This window comes from Etheostoma cragini, chromosome 17 (genome assembly GCF_013103735.1).
Source record: "Etheostoma cragini isolate CJK2018 chromosome 17, CSU_Ecrag_1.0, whole genome shotgun sequence".
Taxonomy (NCBI): domain Eukaryota; kingdom Metazoa; phylum Chordata; class Actinopteri; order Perciformes; family Percidae; genus Etheostoma; species Etheostoma cragini.
In genome coordinates, this window is record NC_048423.1 from 21467323 (window position 1) to 21484337 (window position 17015).

The 17015-nt window shown below is 40.6% G+C and overlaps 1 protein-coding gene across 2 annotated transcripts in view; it reads left to right on the forward strand.

Annotated features, from left to right (window-relative positions):
* Positions 1 to 17015, forward strand: part of slc24a3 (solute carrier family 24 member 3) — a 128088-nt gene that overhangs the window by 96737 nt on the left and 14336 nt on the right. For both annotated transcript variants that reach the window (XM_034899258.1, XM_034899257.1), the window contains exons 7-14: positions 6761 to 6835; positions 7238 to 7263; positions 7381 to 7434; positions 9532 to 9659; positions 10736 to 10896; positions 12524 to 12767; positions 15375 to 15541; positions 16723 to 16837. In XM_034899258.1, coding sequence (XP_034755149.1) covers positions 6761 to 6835; positions 7238 to 7263; positions 7381 to 7434; positions 9532 to 9659; positions 10736 to 10896; positions 12524 to 12767; positions 15375 to 15541; positions 16723 to 16837 — 970 coding nt within the window. The remainder of the gene's footprint in view (positions 1 to 6760; positions 6836 to 7237; positions 7264 to 7380; positions 7435 to 9531; positions 9660 to 10735; positions 10897 to 12523; positions 12768 to 15374; positions 15542 to 16722; positions 16838 to 17015) is intronic.

Here is a 17015-nt window from a genome sequence, read left to right on the forward strand (position 1 = left end):
TGCAGCATATACCATCATTGCCTTTGCAGAAACAATAACTGGTACAGTCCAGACCTACAGCTGTACAGCTGCACTTTGCTGATGTGCAAGGTTTCAACCCGGCTTTGCAACCACAGGTGACAACATCTAACAAAGCAGGAGGACCAACTGGGCTTGAATCCTGGGTGGGCATAATCAGTTCCTGTCCTTCCTTTAGGCTCATCTTCTTGTCCCATCCAAACAAGGTGATATCCACAGCCGGTGGATCAGGCTGGTCTGCTGCTTTCCATAGCAGTACCTGTAGGTGGGCACGTCTTCCATGAAGGCACATATTGCGCTCTGTAGGAGGTAGTGTCTTCAGTGCTGGGAGCCTTTTGTGCTTTCGGTAAATTTCATACCGGGCTGCATCCAAGGTTACAGAGTTCCTCTGATTGTACAGAGCCAGAAAGAAAGCCCTCGTTGCTTTTGTGATCTGTAAATTTGTGGCTTTTGCCTCTCCAATACAGTGGAGAAGCTTACCAGGTACAACTCTCATGGCCTTGATTGCAGACACCTTCCCCTTCCCAACAGGATATGAGGTGGTATCACATCCCGAAAGAGCATGCATGGCCAGAATGGAACCACATTGGTCACCCAGATTCTCTGCAGTTGCATTTATGCTGAGAACAGTGCCATTCCATTTTTCCATCTGTAGGTTAGTTGTGATACCAGCCTTCCAACACCAATAAACCATAAGCACAAAGACATCTGTGTCATCACTGAGAATTTGAACAGTTGAAGCCCCATGTCTGACAGCATCTAACATGTAAGTTATAAGAGATATATCTGCCTCATCATGAGTGTCAATGCTGTCAGCTTTACTGACCATCATGATATTACTTCCTACACTGAAAGTACACAGGAGTACGCTCAGCCTTTGTTTGTTGTGCCTGTTTTTCAAGACTTTGTCTCAACTAGGTAGAGGTGTAGTCAATGAGAGCTTGTACTCTGTGGAGCTCTCTCCTGCTCTTCTATCTCTCTCATGGTCCTTGGCAGACACTTGCAAATATCTGTCAAAGATGACAAATGTTTGGGTGTTGTAACAATTAAGCCGACGTCCCATGCTGGCTGCAAGATCTGCCACTGTCCCAGACGATGGCCAAACCACGTGATAAATGAGCTGGGACGCATCCACAATGACAACATCTGGTGGCTGGGGATTGCAAACTGGAATTCCGAGCTGCTGGACAAGCACTGACTTATTGCCCTTTCGGAGGCATCCATTGTCATCAATGATCGACAAGGGGACTGGGCTAAGCTCATATTTGAAGAGAGAAGAGAGCTCCATTTTTCTCTGGCCTCCCACCACCAACAGTCGAGCAAATAATGACTCAAGGTCACATACAACTTTCCCACTGACCTTCATTCCCTTTTTCTGGAACTTCATAGTCACTACCTTGTTAGAGATGGGTGCATGAAATGCCTCCGGAAGTGATAAAGAAAACTTTTCAAACATAGCTTGGCCAATCTTCAGCGCATCTTGCACATTCACTTTTTCATCAGCCACCTGTCCATTTATGATGTTGTAGAGCAAAGTGCTCTCTGTTATGAGTGGATTTGTGTTTTCCCACAGCATCCTCACAATTTTAGAGCGGTCCTCAGCATCCAACTCCCGTCGTGCTTTACCCTCCTCTTTGTGTCTGTTGGACACAGTCTTCTCTGCTGCTATTGTATCACTGTACATGTCATCCAATGACTGAGAAAGATGTGAACATATCCCAAATGATTGGATCCAAACTGCCACCTGCTCAGGGTTGGTTGAAATACCCTTCATGCCCCCTGTTCCCTTCCCTTGCCTGATGTATGTCTGCTCCCCAAACATATCGGCACTCACTGCGGGTGCACCATCTGAATGGCGGCACACATGACTTCCAGCAAGAAGGTCATCTTTTGCAATGGAAGGAAGGTGCTGCATTTCACGTAAATGCCAAGTGATCCATCTAGCATAGTGGTGATGACCAGCAGCAAATAAATACGGTAGCATCTCTTCAAGGCAGTGCTGTTGCAGCAGCCAGTCAGCCTCCCTCTCTGCTCTCCAGAATCTATGTGCTATTAAGGTTGGAGTGATAAAGCAATCCACCCATAATCGCCCTGTTGGGTGCTGTCTTGCCTTTTCCAGTAATTCTATTATCTGCTGATGACTCTTTTCTCCCCCCTGTAAGAATTCATGAAGAAGAGCATACATAACCATACGAAAGGCTCGCATGGCCTTAGGCCAGGCCTTTCCTGTGAAAATGGATGCCAGTCCGCCAAATGATGCTCTTACCAGATCCTCGAGGCCTGTTGAATTCATCAACTCCCCAATTGAGCCAATGAATGACATCAGGGTGTGCATCATTCCAGGTCTAAGGACCACTGATGTCCATTGCTTTGGGTCACCCCATTTTATCTGACAAGCAATCTTGTACAGCTGCATGTCAAATGTTATATGACTGTAGCTCATGCCAAGCTGCTTGAGTGATGTGTCCAGGTATGTAATGGTACGGAGCACTGTATCAGGATGAGCAGGAGGTGAGTCAAGCAATGGTCCAAAGTCACTTATAGTCTTCATTTTAGACACACATTCATCACTGAGACGATCTTGCACAACATTGTAGGCCGACCAGTCCAGGGGAAGAGGAGTAGAATGGAGCTGACAGAGCCAAGCAGCATCCCGCCTCTGTGCTCTAGAAACCCTCTCCTGGATCCTCTCTTTGACAGTAGCTGTTTTGGGCACTTCTTTCAAAGCGGGTGGAGTCAACTTCTTAGGGCCTGTATAATGTTCAATGGAAAGACTGCTGTTAGCTACCGGGCAAAATTTCTCAGCTTGGAGCTTTGTCAGACGGGGTACATTCAGCGATGTAATCTGACCGTCTGGAGTCGCGACAGGGAAAAGGATCCCTGCAGGATTTTGTACAAACTGAGTGGCCATGGCATGTGTTGTGCGACAACCATTGGGTGTGAAGACTACAAGATCAAAATTATTACCCCAACTGTGAATAGGGCCAACGCACCTCTCCAGTCCTAATACCCGCAGGTACTTATCTGCATCATCTGAGGCATATTTGGCAGCTGACTTCCGGATCCGGAGGACCTCATCATATGTTGCAACAAGACCATGCTCATTTAGGTTCCGAACCAGTTCTGAACTACCATGCTTATGATGAAGTTTTACAGCTAGTCCCAAAGTTGTCTGATTCCAGCTTTTACTGATGTGCTGCTGGATGCATTGAGTAAGTGTGAGTGCTGGTTTGGTCAACGTTTCTTCCCTGGACACAAGACTGGAGATAAGTCTTAGGAGAGTTGGACTTGTATCTTGAATGACCCTTTCATGCCTAAAGCTGCCAAGGTCGTATTCACGAGGAAAGGGAATATTCTGGACCTCTGCCCGCACTTTTCTGACAACCTTGTTGACATCATCATCGTTGTCATTGGAGAGGCCAGTTTTTCCTACTAATTTGAGGGATTTACCAATGTACTGCCTAAAGCCAACAATTGTCTGGCATCCTTCAACTCTCAGTACAATAATGGCATCACCATAATAATCACACAGGTTGGCTAGCATTTGCTTCTGGCACAAACTCCCAGAATTGGCCACAAAAACATGTATTTCGGAGACAGTCCAAGTCACTGACTTGTTTGCACTCATGTGGTCTATGACCGAAGATAGGCAGCTGTCAATTGGTTTACTAGCAGTTGCGCTTAAGTCAATAGGTACCTTCCTAAAAGCATTGTAACACTTGGAGTGATACTGAGCATCAGCTGCAGGTAGGGCCATGATTCCATTACCCGTAGCTTCACAACTTCTGTCCAATCATCCGGCCGTTCATCACATTTAGACAAAATCACATCTTTGAAGGATGGAAAGCCTGGCCTATTTAAAGTCTGACATTTTTTTTACTAAATTCCACCTCTTAGGATTTTTAGAGTCTTTTTCTTCACAGATAAGACCACAGAACAAGCACCGTTTTGAATACTCAAAAGCAGAGAGTTGAGACCGAATTATTTGCTTTCCGGGCTGACTCTGACATGAGTTTGGCTTGCGTTTGCTCACATTTCTAGACCGAGAAGTATATGAGCTGTAGCAAGATTTGTGACATAGCACAGAAGCTGATGAAGCACCAGCAGCATCAGCATCAGTAGCAATGATGTTTGACAAAGTCTCATGTATGGCTGTGTCTCTGAGCTCCTCGCTTTTAAGTAGCAGAGTAGCAACTCCTCTGGACCCAGATATTTTAAAGTCGCAATCTTTGCCACTGCATGGTGCAAACAGACACTTCTTTCCTGACATTTCGACCTGATTAAACCATCTCTCTTTGTTTTGAAAGTACTACTCTAGAGTTGAATGGTTAAATTATCCTCCACAACCACTTGAGAAAACTGCAGTAACACTGAATATCCATTGTTTTTAATCCTTTCCTTATCAAACCACAAGAAGTCTGAATTTAGAAAAAATAATCCAAAATTTTAAAATAATTTTAGAACACAAGATTCACCCACAAAATGGATCTGATTAAAAATTCCCAATGTATTGAACAACACTTTTACTTCATATCTTAATGTGAAAAATTAGTAAGGTCAACGTTAAATCCCTTGACTGACTTTTCAAAGTCAACACTCCGACACTCAAATTGAAATGTCATTCCGATCTGTTCCGCAGTAGCGGTCTGCTGTTAGCCTCCACCAGAAAGCTAACGTTAGTTTAGCTAAGCTAATTCAGCTAACCGCTTGTTGAGACAGAATGTAAAAGACCCTCAAATATAATATAATAAAGTATAATAATAAGGTATAATATCTTATAAATATGTATAATGTAACATTGTTTTATATATTTATATATATATATATATATATATATATATATATATATATATATATATATATATATATATATATATATATATATATATATAATAGGATATAAAAGCTGTTACGTCAGTTCTGTTTTACTTGTGCTCATTTAAAATACAATCACTCAATACTTTACAGAGCAACTACAGAGAAATTTATTATTACTGTAAAGTCTCAATTTAGCTGTAGCTGCTTTTCCCACGGTTTAGTTTGAGTAACGTAATTTTAGACTGAATGAAAGCTAGCGGTTATCCGGGAAGCTAACGGCAGTGGGGGCTAACTGTTGTCCTAATATATCCGTGAGACTAATGGCTGACCGCTACAACTATGACAGATCGTGCCATACAGATCGTGTACCAATGTATATTAGCTAAGAGAACGGTTAGCCTCCACCGGGAAGCTAATGGTAGTTCAGCTAACAGCTATTTAACTAAACAGTGGGAAAAGCAGCTACAGCTAAATTAAGACTTTACAGTAATAATAAAGACAAGTATTGAGTGATTGTATTTTAAATGAGCTGACGTAACAGCTGTTATATATTTAAACAGTTATTGTCAGTTTTGAGGGTCTTTTCTAGTGGTTAGCCGAATTAGCTGTTAGCTAAACTAACGTTAGCTTTCAAGTTGAGGTTGAACAGACTTTTTTTAACTGTCAATGGGAACTGATCGTGCAGTGTTGTAAAGGTCATCAATCCGCGTTAAACATTATATCATATGCGCATGCGCAAACATCTTGCAAATGCGCAGGACGGATCGTGTACAGACAAGCTCTATTGCCGAGCACGAAACTTAAGTTATGTTGTACCAAAAATGATCCACCCTTCACATTTCGATTGTTTGAGCTTGTTCGATATGGCTATGAGTTAATAACGCCGGCGTTCTGCTTTAAGGAAGACATGTTAGTTGGTGAAACTACTCCCTTTATGATTAAGTTTTCCATACATTTTTAAATGTTTCAAGTACTTTAAAACTAGACTATGCTCCCTTGCTTTCCAACATAATTATTACAACAACAGCTAGCTGCCACACCTTATTTGCATTAAAACATGACCAGACCTAAAAAGATTTAAACAAATTTAGGTTATCAACATTCACATCAAAGACCAAGAACTCTAGTGATTCTGAAATCTAAAGATTATTGTGTTAACCATGAAAATAACCTAAAGATTTGTCCTAAATTAATAAGAGATGTGTATAAATTCATCCAATTTTGTTATAGAGTCACCATTTTGAAGTCTGAAAGTGCCAGAATTGAATTCAACATTCTCTAAAACATCTTAAACCACTCTAATATTGTAGAAAATGATTACAAAGTTCCAAATCCATTGTCAATCTGGACGATTCTGCTAATTATGCTAATAATGCTAATTATGCAAAATTCCTCAACATATACAAATTAGCATCCCTCATTTTCTGTATACTGGGGACTCATACTTCACATTTCTGCAATAAAACTTTGGTGTGATCAACATTTCCGGGTTCACAATGGGGCTCTATGGGCTGGCTACTAGACTATAACCTTAACCCTAACAAAAAATGTTTCACATTAAACACTGGATAGAAACTACACTCTCTATCTCTCTTTCTTTCATTTTATAACAGCGTTTATTTTAAAAGTGCGTGTGTCAGTCACTCATATCTGTCCCGTTCACTGCTGTAATCCTGGGAGGAAAAGAGAAACATACTTGAAAGATTTTTTTCCTATTTAGATTACATATTATGTAAGGCCAAAACACACACACACACACACACACACACACACACATACACACACACACAGCTTGGTCTATCTGATTAGTAGTGCAGAGCAGTGAGTACCTTGTGGGATGTGTTACTTAACAGGACAAAAAAATGTTTTTGCAGTTGCATCATCTCATTCCTACTGTCTGTCTGTGTGTCTGTCTCTCACACAGGCAATTCGTCTCTCCCGCTGGCCCCTGCTTCGAGACTCGACGTACTACACTCTGTCTATCTCTGCTCTTATAGTGGTAAGGAACATCTTAATATTACCCAAACACAGTCATATTAAAACTACAGTGTGCCACTATTTTATATTAATGAACGTCTAACTAGAACTGTTGATATATTTAATGAAAGACAAGAGACAAGCCAAGGCCTTACTTGAATGCTTTGCTTCCTCATACAAAAATTGTATTGTTTTCAATTAATTCGTTCATTTAAGTCTTTGCCAAATGAGTTGCTATAAAGCTAATACATTTTTTTTCCGATTGATATATTTTTCACCTAACAACCGGTATGACTGATGTGATTGTCCATGTGTAATTATGCTTTTGTGTGTTAACGACGTGGGATTTTGACAGCTGTGTGAATTACATATTCAAATGTAGGATTTTCACTTCTCTGTCATTTTCCTATTTTCTATTTTACAGTTCATCTATGACGAAAAAGTGGTTTGGTAAGTCTAATTTTTAAATTTAGTGTTGATTGTTTAAATCAATCACAAGAATGAACAAAATGCCTCGGATTGTAATTTACAGAATAATTCACATGCTAAATTCATTGTGCGTTCCAGGTGGGAAGCTCTCACGTTAATTCTGATGTATTTCGTCTACATTTTGATCATGAAGTAAGTACTATAATTGAATAATAATTACATTACAACAGCTTTTTTCTTAAAGAATTCTCATTGACAAAATAAGGGCCCTTAAAAACAGCGGCCACAATCCGTTGATTGCCGTCAACCTGTCAAAGCATGTCAGTGTAATGGTCTTCATTTTCACCAGTCAGAATGCTCTCCAAGAGCCATATTTCTGTGTTAGGTCAGTGCCTATTCATTTTCATATTTATATATGTGGAAAATTAACACATACAAACAATAACACAGAGACATGGAACGCGTCCCACTCCCAGAACATGCAAAGATATGTAACTTGATCTTTAATTGGGCAAAGAGTACATGAAGGGCTGTTTATTATTTTCATATGGTGCATTTTCATGGGGGTGAGCTATAACCTATGAATGAAAAGCGGGTGAATCTGCTGATGGTCTGGATTACGTGATACTTTTGAAATGTTAGACCATACATCATGCCAGTCGAGATTGGTAACCAGGCCTGGGCAATCACGAACTTGGATACCATACCACAGTTTTTAGGCTGCACAGTAACTAACAAAGGCCTCTACCTGGGAAAACCGTATGCCATGAGTGCCGATCCTTAACTGAAGGTTAAATAAAAAAGAGGAACGTGGTAGACTGAATGTTTTTTGTTAGGGGACCAAGCCAACCTCGCTAAAAATGTCTTTTAGGCAATGAACTCCCCTTTGTTCCCATTGTGTGGCTGTTATCTGCCTCCAACCAATCAGGAGTGCTGCATTATTGAATAATGGGGAAAAAGATTACAGTTACAAGCTGGCAGTATGTTTCAGCTAATCTCCCAGTTTTGATATGATGAGAGATAATGGGTCCAATGCGTAGCTGGCACTGCTTATTTGAAACATTGGCAAAAAGAATGTCATGTCGGACCAAGGATCTGTCATAGCAATCTCTAAGGTATGCCAACAAACAGATGTATCTGGGTTAAACCACTTAAGGAGGGGTGAGATTGGATTATCCAATTTATACCATGGCAAAAATTGAACTTTTGGTAACTATTTCTTTTTAGGAAACAATGTGTTGGCACGCTCTGAGTAAACTTGTGTATGAGTATTCCACTAGAATGCATGATGATTAAAGGGACATAACACTCTGACACTATGTCAGAGTGTTATGTCCCTTTAATGTCTGGCGTTTTCACACCTAAGGTTTGTTTGCTTTGGTACAAATCCGTTGATGAGTTTGTAAACTTAGAGCAATTTCCCCTGCAATTTCCACTTGGAAAAATCCAAGCGTACCAAAATGCCCAAAGAACTGCACTAAGGGGTAAAACCAACTTTAGTGTGATTCAACCCAACTAAATAAGGCAGGTGTGAAACCCCCCTAGGAGATGAGGACTAACAATTAAATAAACTCTCCAGAGGGGGTGGAAACGGGACAGGTGGAAGCAATTCAAGGGTAAAGTTATGTATTGTTAAACCAAGAAACACCACAAACAACAAAATACGATCTCCACAAAAAACGAAAATTAATATTAACCAGTAAAAGCAAACTAAAGAGCAAAGTTTTTATTAAAGTAACAAAGGACATTCTAATAAACACTACAATGCTTCACAGCACAGCTGTGTTAGAGCAACACACGACTTTCTCTCAGCTGTCTGGCACACTGGCCACTTATCGATTCTTCCTGAGGACACAGCTGAGCAGTGTGACGTCACCGGCAGTGGCGCACTCCTGGAGAGGATCAACAAACAAAACCCAGACACTAAATACCACGGCACATGTAATAACACAGAGCCTTTCGGTTTGCTGAAGTTAATGCACACCGTGCAGCCAATCTGAATTGAGTATTCTTGGTAGCTTGGACATAAAGTGTTATTTAATGTTGATGGAAACATTTAGCGACCTGATACCGGATAAGCAGATGAAGATGGATGGATGGATGGAAACATTTAGAGAAAAAAAACTACTAAAAATATAAAAGGCAGATACACTTTGGGGCATGATAAATCAGTTGTCAATCAAACAAAACTGGCAAATAACTGCAAATTGTTTTGTGATCTAAAAATCTTAAATCATTGGGCAGATTCACAAAAGCTTAAAGATAATTAAATAAATGCGTCTGTTTTAGGATGAACTCCCATATTGTTCGTTTCCTGGAGAGGCGGAAGAAGAACCCGTCTAGTTTAAGGAACGGAGCAGCCAATAACGCTGACCTAGACGATGGCTGTGATGCTACTGCTGTTCTACTAAAGAAGGGTACACTTTATAATTTACAAGGATTCAGCTGGGTGCATATTGGGCAGATGGATAAACTGTTGTTTAACCAGGCAGTAATTTCAATACAGACACTAGTTTCTGTTTGTAAAAGAAATACATGTTTAGTAGTGAGCTTTGCAGAGATTGTTCAATGTATTCTTTAATTCGGGGCAGAGCCGCCAGGCTAGCTGTTTCCCTCTGCTTCCATTTGTTATGCCAAGCTAAGCTAAATGCCTCCCTGCTGCGTTTTTATGGATCCCACGTAACTTCTAGGAACAACCCGCCCTATAAAACAACCCGATTGGTTGGGATTAGGCATTGACCTTGAGTGGTTAAACTTAGGATATCCGATTGGTCAGGGGACCTGAACAAATCGTGTGCCGTTACCTTTTGTTGTCTAGAAGCTGCGTGGGTTCCATAACAACACCTCCCTGCTTCGTCTCCATACATGGTACTGAAGCAAGGGAAAAGTGTATTATGCACAGTGTTGACAACAAGATCATCCACAACACACACACACACACACACACGCACACACACACACACACACACACATACACACACACACACACACACAAACACACATACACACATTCCTCGATTTATAGTAAGAAAGATAGATAGTTAGATACATTCATATCAGCCCACTCAATCAGAATCACAATGCTTTTGATCCCCTTTTGACTATTGATGCCCTAAGGGAAATTGTTTAGTTTCAGTTGCTCACAGTCAAATTTAATGTAAAATAAGAGTAATAAAAGAGCAAGTCAATAAGTGTACAGTAACATCAAGTAACATAGCTACAGTAACAAATAAAAATGTTAAGTAGAAATAAAGTAATATTAACTTAAAAGAAAAAGTTTTTTCTTAAGATTTCAACCAATTCTATTGTATTGCAGTGTGAACATAACGTACAGCGTCAACATAAAGTACAAATATAAATAACTACAGTTGGAATATAAGTAAAAGCAAAAGCATAAGTGCCTATGTATATTGTATAATTACCTGTGTGTGTGTGTGTGTGTGTGTGTGTGTGTGTATATGTGTGTGTGTGTGTGTGTGTCTCTGTTCTGCAGCGAACCACCACAGGAAGCCGTCGGTGCTAATGGTGGACGAGCTGCTGTCGGCATACCCCCACCAGCTGTCCTTCTCCGAGGCGGGCATGAGAATCATGATCACCAGCCACTTCTCCCCGAGAACCCGCCTCACCATGGCTTCTCGCATGCTCATCACCGAGGTCAGGATGCACACAGGCACCACAGCTGCACTTTTGATCCAAATAAAGAGAGACAAAACAAATTGCTGCCATTTCCAGTTTGAAGCAGACTGCAGTGTGTTTTGCCTTGGAGGGAAAAGTGTTTCAGACAGCCTCTTTAACAAGGTAATCTGGTGAAGGACCATCTCAAGGACCAGTGAAGACATGAGGTAGACATCTGGTTATCTCATTCCACCTCCTACCTGCAGCATACATATGCAGGGATCAAATTTAAAGATTTAAATTTATTTTGGAAAGTAAACAGCAACAAACAAATACACTGAGACGGAGAACGCGTCCCAGAACCAGAAAGAAAAATAAATAATTAAAAGAGAACACAGAAGGGGAAAGGAGGGAGACAAAAACAACACACGCAGAAACAGACATACCCAAACACATACAAAACAGAAATATACACAGACAGATACGAGACAAGGAACCAAACACGGCAACAGCCCCGACTTCCCAGCCTCAGTCCAGAGTCTTTCCCTGCGCTCCATCAATGCGCGCTGTGGAAAGCTCTATTACACCCCATCCAGGTAGACAATGGTCCATGTGTGGATAGACAGATCGTGGGGTTGTTTTTCAATGTGTCGCAATCCTCTTCTTTGAAGCAAATGTAGCACGTTTCTGAGCTCCAGAGAGTTGGATTGCGTGACACTTGTGGAATGCTAGACCCTACATCATGCCAGTTGAGATCGCTATTCAGGTCTGGGCAATTGCGTGGCTAGATCCTCTGAAGAGTAAGGGCAGAGCGGCCAGATATCACTAAGAACTGATAAAGCCTCGATACCATCCCACAGTTTTTTGGGTGCACTGCACAGTAAATAACTTCCGGATAGGATGGATGGGCAAAGGCCTCCGCCAAAGGACGCTGTACGCCTTGTGTGCTATTGAAGGTAAAAGAAAAAAGTGGAACGTGGTAGATTGAATCTGTTCTGCATGTCAGAAAAGGGCAATAAAGGTCAAGGGCAATTTATCTAATTTACCTATCTTTAAGAGGAGGAGGAGGTGCATCCAGTTAAGACTCGGGCTGAGGGATTAGAATTCAAAGCTTTAATCATACCAATGAAAGTTTTACCAAAGCCCATAACTTCTAAGACTGACCATAAAAATGGCCGCTCAAGTTTGTCAAAAGCTTTCGTTGCATCAAGCAAAAGAAGTGAAATTGGGGTCTTACCGTCCTCTGCTTCATCAACAGTGTGGAAGACATCTAACATTGTCTGCTGCTGGTCTCAGGTACAGATTGGGATAAAATGTCTGAAAGGATTTATTTATCTCAAGAGGGTCAGTTCTGGTATTACCATCTAAAGATCTAATAGCAATCTGCAAACCAGATTGCTATTAAATACAAATGCAGTATGTTTGTATAACATACTGATGATATGTTTTTTTTTTAGTTTGACCTACATTTGTTTGACCTTCGCTGGTGGTTTTTATATAAGCCGTTTCTCATATAACACCAACAACCCGCTTCTACCACACCCTCACATTTTTGTATTTCTTCAATGCAATTTGTATTTTTTATGTTCGGTGAAACACTTAAACTAAACTAAGTGTTTGTATTTGTGTGTGTGTGTGTGTGTGTGTGTGTGTGTGTGATATACAGAGGCAGCGTCTAATCAACAACCGTACTTTGACCAACGGTGACTCGGATGTTCCAGTGAAAGTAGGAAGTAGGCGGAGCATAGAAAATGGGCTGTCCAAGGCTGAAAGAGGCGTCAGTGTGCGCCGCGACGACCAAGAGGCGGGCAACGAGACGGAGACTGAGGACAATGAGAACAACGAGAACGATGAAGAAGAAGAAGAAGAAGAGGATGGAGATGGACCCTTGGTACCCTTCCAGTGCCCAGGTACCTGCTTGAGATCTGTGTGTTATTGTAAATTATTTATTTTGCGTCCCTTTTGTTTAAAGGTCTCATATTGTAAATGAGAACGTCTTTTTTGATTATAAAGCAGGGATTATAAAAGACAGGAGTGTGTTAGACAGAAGTATACAGATATTTTCAGACAGACAGTATGATAACTGTATGAACCTGAAAATGGGCATAATATGGGACCTGTAAAGAAATAATTCAATGTTTTTGGAAAAAAACTTATTTCCTGGAGTGAATCCAGGAAGTTGCACACAGTCACTGCAAAATAAGGTAGCAGCACATTACCACCACCAAAACCTACATTATCATTATCATCATCCTCATACACGTATCATTAGGGCTTTTGGAACAAATTCCGAAAGTTGAATATGATTTGAAAAATAAAAAAATCTATACTATTTGAATGTGATTTTATTTTTTTATAATTAGGTTTGCTAAGCTCCCTCTTCTCATGTCACGTCCGATCACTACTTACGGTAGTGAGAAACACAAGACTCTAAAATCGACATCCACTGAGCCAATATGCTTATGTTATCAATAGTTGGCTGCTTTGCTTCTAATAGAAGCTTAGCTGGGAGCTTAATGAAGACAGCTAAAGATTATGTTAGCTGGCCTACAGCTGTCAGAGTTAGTTTCAACTTCATATATTAACATCAAACAGCTGTATTGTCAGTAAAGTGACAATCTGCAAGAAACATGTTGCTTTTAAATCCATAAATTACAGGGCTCAACATAAAAAATATAGGTTTTTACATGTTTATGCCTGTAGAACAGGTAAGTGGATATTGACTTTTTAATCATGGAAGTTTTATTGTGTAGCGGTAATTCATCAACGCCAGAGGCAGTAAATAATCCCCAGTATTGTTTACAGTCATTTACATGTGCTGCGTGAGGTATCGCACACACCTCGGGTCTGTGCGATCAACTAGCTCAACATACTATTTTACTGACCTCAAGTCATTGTTTATGTCGAGCCTTGCACTAAAATAGTTGTGACATCAATGTTTGGCTTAGTTACATTGTTGTTAGCATTGTGGCTAAGACTATTGTTAGTGTTACTTAGCTTATGACAAATCAATTCAGCTGTGCTTACTAACATGATGTAATTGTGCTAACCAAGCGATGTTAGCCTTTACAACAGAGCTGCTTCAATACACTTGTTAGATAATGTTTCATTACATAGTTCTCTGTTGATTCGTGTTTGTGTCAGAAACTGCATGGCCTATTACTCGCTTAAAATTTTTTCAGAAACACGTTTCGGTGAACTATTTTTGTCAAATATAAGATCGTATTCTGAACAAGCCTCCACAACAGTCTGGCTTTGAATTTCTGGAGAAGCTAGACCCACATGACGCATCGGCTGCAGGTTTTCATTTTTGGGCGCCGCCGGCTTTTGTGGAGACGTATTACGTCTCGTGGCTTTGGGGTGTTCCGAGGAACTTTTTTGACCAACTTGGGGAGACTGATCAGTCCAACTGCTTTTTCTGCCAAGGGTTGGCCGTGTGGTTGGTGTGTCAGGGGCTTTAAACACCTGCACTGCTAAACACACAGACCACTCAGACCACAGACAGACAAACAAACAAGATATATATATATGTTTTAGAAGTGGTGGCATGCATATTGTTGAACATCAGGCTATGTCCCAACTACAGTGTCATACTTAACAGTATGTGATTGAAAAAAATAAGCAAGAATAAGCTGAAAAACGGAAAATAATAACAAAAAGTTGATTTTAGTACAGTTTAACTAAAGCAGAAGCACACGAATGTTTGCTGATGTAAGCGATTATTGTTGATCATCTCCAAGTGTAATTTGTATCATATCAAGTTTGTGGATCAAATTATTAATTTTTTATGTCTTTATTCCAAGTTGGAAATTGAGTTAAATTAAGTAGAAACAGTTTAGCAAATTAAGTAGTTTATTAGTTTTTATCATTTTTTAGATTACATTTTTAACATATTCATCTTACTACTGCATCCTTTTCTTCATATGAAAGTGCTGTATATAACCATATAATGTTCACCTGTGTCTCACTTTGCAAAAACATACATCCTGTATGAGCGATACTAACAAAGAAATGCAAATGTCTCTAAATTTCAAAGACACAGACAGAAATAAACTCGCACAAATCTTTTTTTTTTTTAAACCAGAATAGGAAAGCAAACTGTTTTTATGGGTGGATATATGTTTAAATCTTGGAGAACTTAGTGTCTTGGCACAACCACAACCCTGGGGGAATCCAATTTACTCTCTTTACGTCTAGGGATTGCAGATATTGGTTTTGCTTGGCCTATCATAGTCATACCTTGCACCTTTCTACTCTTCTCTTTGGACAAGCTCCATCTTTGTTCAGGTGTCAGACAGCGTCAACATCAAGTTGACCGTTTATTTGTAGACATTTAAAGACACGGACATAACATCAACACAACTTGTTGGGAAAAACGTCACGGCAAATCAGCCAATAGAAACCAAGAGCTGGATTACGACGTGACATAGTATAAGAGGGCATAATAATCTGTCTTTTTCTCCTGCCTCCATGTATCTGAGCCATGAAACTGTGTCTCCTTTCTTGTGTGTTTGCAGCGGGTGCATTTAACAAGCTGAAGTGGCTGGTGGCCTGGCCTCTGTGCCTGCTACTCTACGTCACCGTCCCCAACTGCGCCAAGCCTCGCTGGGAAAACTACTTCATGTTATCCTTCTTCAGCTCCACCCTGTGGATCGCCGCCTTCTCCTATATCATGGTCTGGATGGTGAGCGACTGGGAAGTAAAGAGGGGAAGGCAAACTGGCAGAGATGGGGATAAAAACATACATTCTTTGTGATATGCTGTTCTGCAATAGCGTGTGGGATTTCATACATTTACAGTTGTTTAAAATCTTGAATGTTGTATGTAGCAATTAACCTGTGAAATTAAAAAAAGTATCCGTTAGCCATATAAAAAAAAAGCTAAAGAAAACCAAACTGGAGCACGGAGGAAGGTGTTCTGGTGGTGGAGGAGGTATATTAGTGAAAACAGGAAAAAAGGGCAATTTAGTAGCATATTTTCCTCACTTTGCCAGACATAAGGAATTAAAAGAGCTAAATAAATGCAGTATATTTATCATTGGGTGAGTGGATTTTGCTTTGAACAGGCACAACAACGCTGCAAGCAGCAATACTGGGAACCAAGCAATCGCCCCGTTCCAAATAGACATTGCGCCAAGCAATACACTAGTTCTAGCAATTTAGAGTTCAGTATCTTGCAACATGTAGACTGCAGATGCAAGGGAATCAAACACCGACCTCCCGATTGGTAGACGACAACTCTACCTACTGTGCTACAGAAACAGTAAAGCTAGCTTTTGGCCTCAGCCAAGACACGAAGTCCTGTGTTTAAAGAGCAGTGTGCAGGTTGGACAGCCCTATACCGCACTGTATATTAATGACAAACAACTAGATTCTCAAAATTGGAGGACTATACTGTATAACTGCCATAAATGATATTTTGAGATAAAATTGTGGTAAAATAACTTCCACATCTATAAATCACTGGACTGGAAGTGACGTCACTGGTCTGGTCAAGTTCATGCTCAAATTACAATATGACGTGGATAAAGAAACCAAGCTCTCCAACGTGCCTGTGATGACCCACAGGCCTATAATTATGAGCCTCCTAGGCAATATAGAGGCCAGGGGGAGATTAGGAGGGAGATCAGGGGGAGGAGCAATGGGCACAAGAGAGAAGTAGAGTTGTGTTGTCAACAATACCAGAGGCCAATAGGGCAAGTGATCTGGTGAGTTACTGTAGGATGGTGGCTAACGCTGGTTCATCTAGGCTAGCTAGTACCTTAGTGTAATGCAATAAATCTGCTTTAACATACGTTTAACCATTTCTTCTGTCAAAATACAAGCAGTAATGGTCTGTCTCTGTCTCTCTTTGTCTGTGCGTCAGGTAACAGTGATAGGCTTCACACTTGGTATTCCTGATGTCATCATGGGCATCACCTTCCTGGCAGCCGGCACCAGCGTCCCTGATTGCATGGCCAGCCTGATTGTGGCACGACAAGGTAATTCAATTCAATTTCAATTCAATTTTTATTTATAGTATCAATTCATAACAAGAATTATCTCAAGACACTATACAGATAGACCACACTCCAGAATTTTCAAGGACCCAACAGTTCTAGTAGTCTCCTCCAGAGCAAGCAACAGTGCGACAGTGGCGAGGAAAAACTTCCTTTTAGG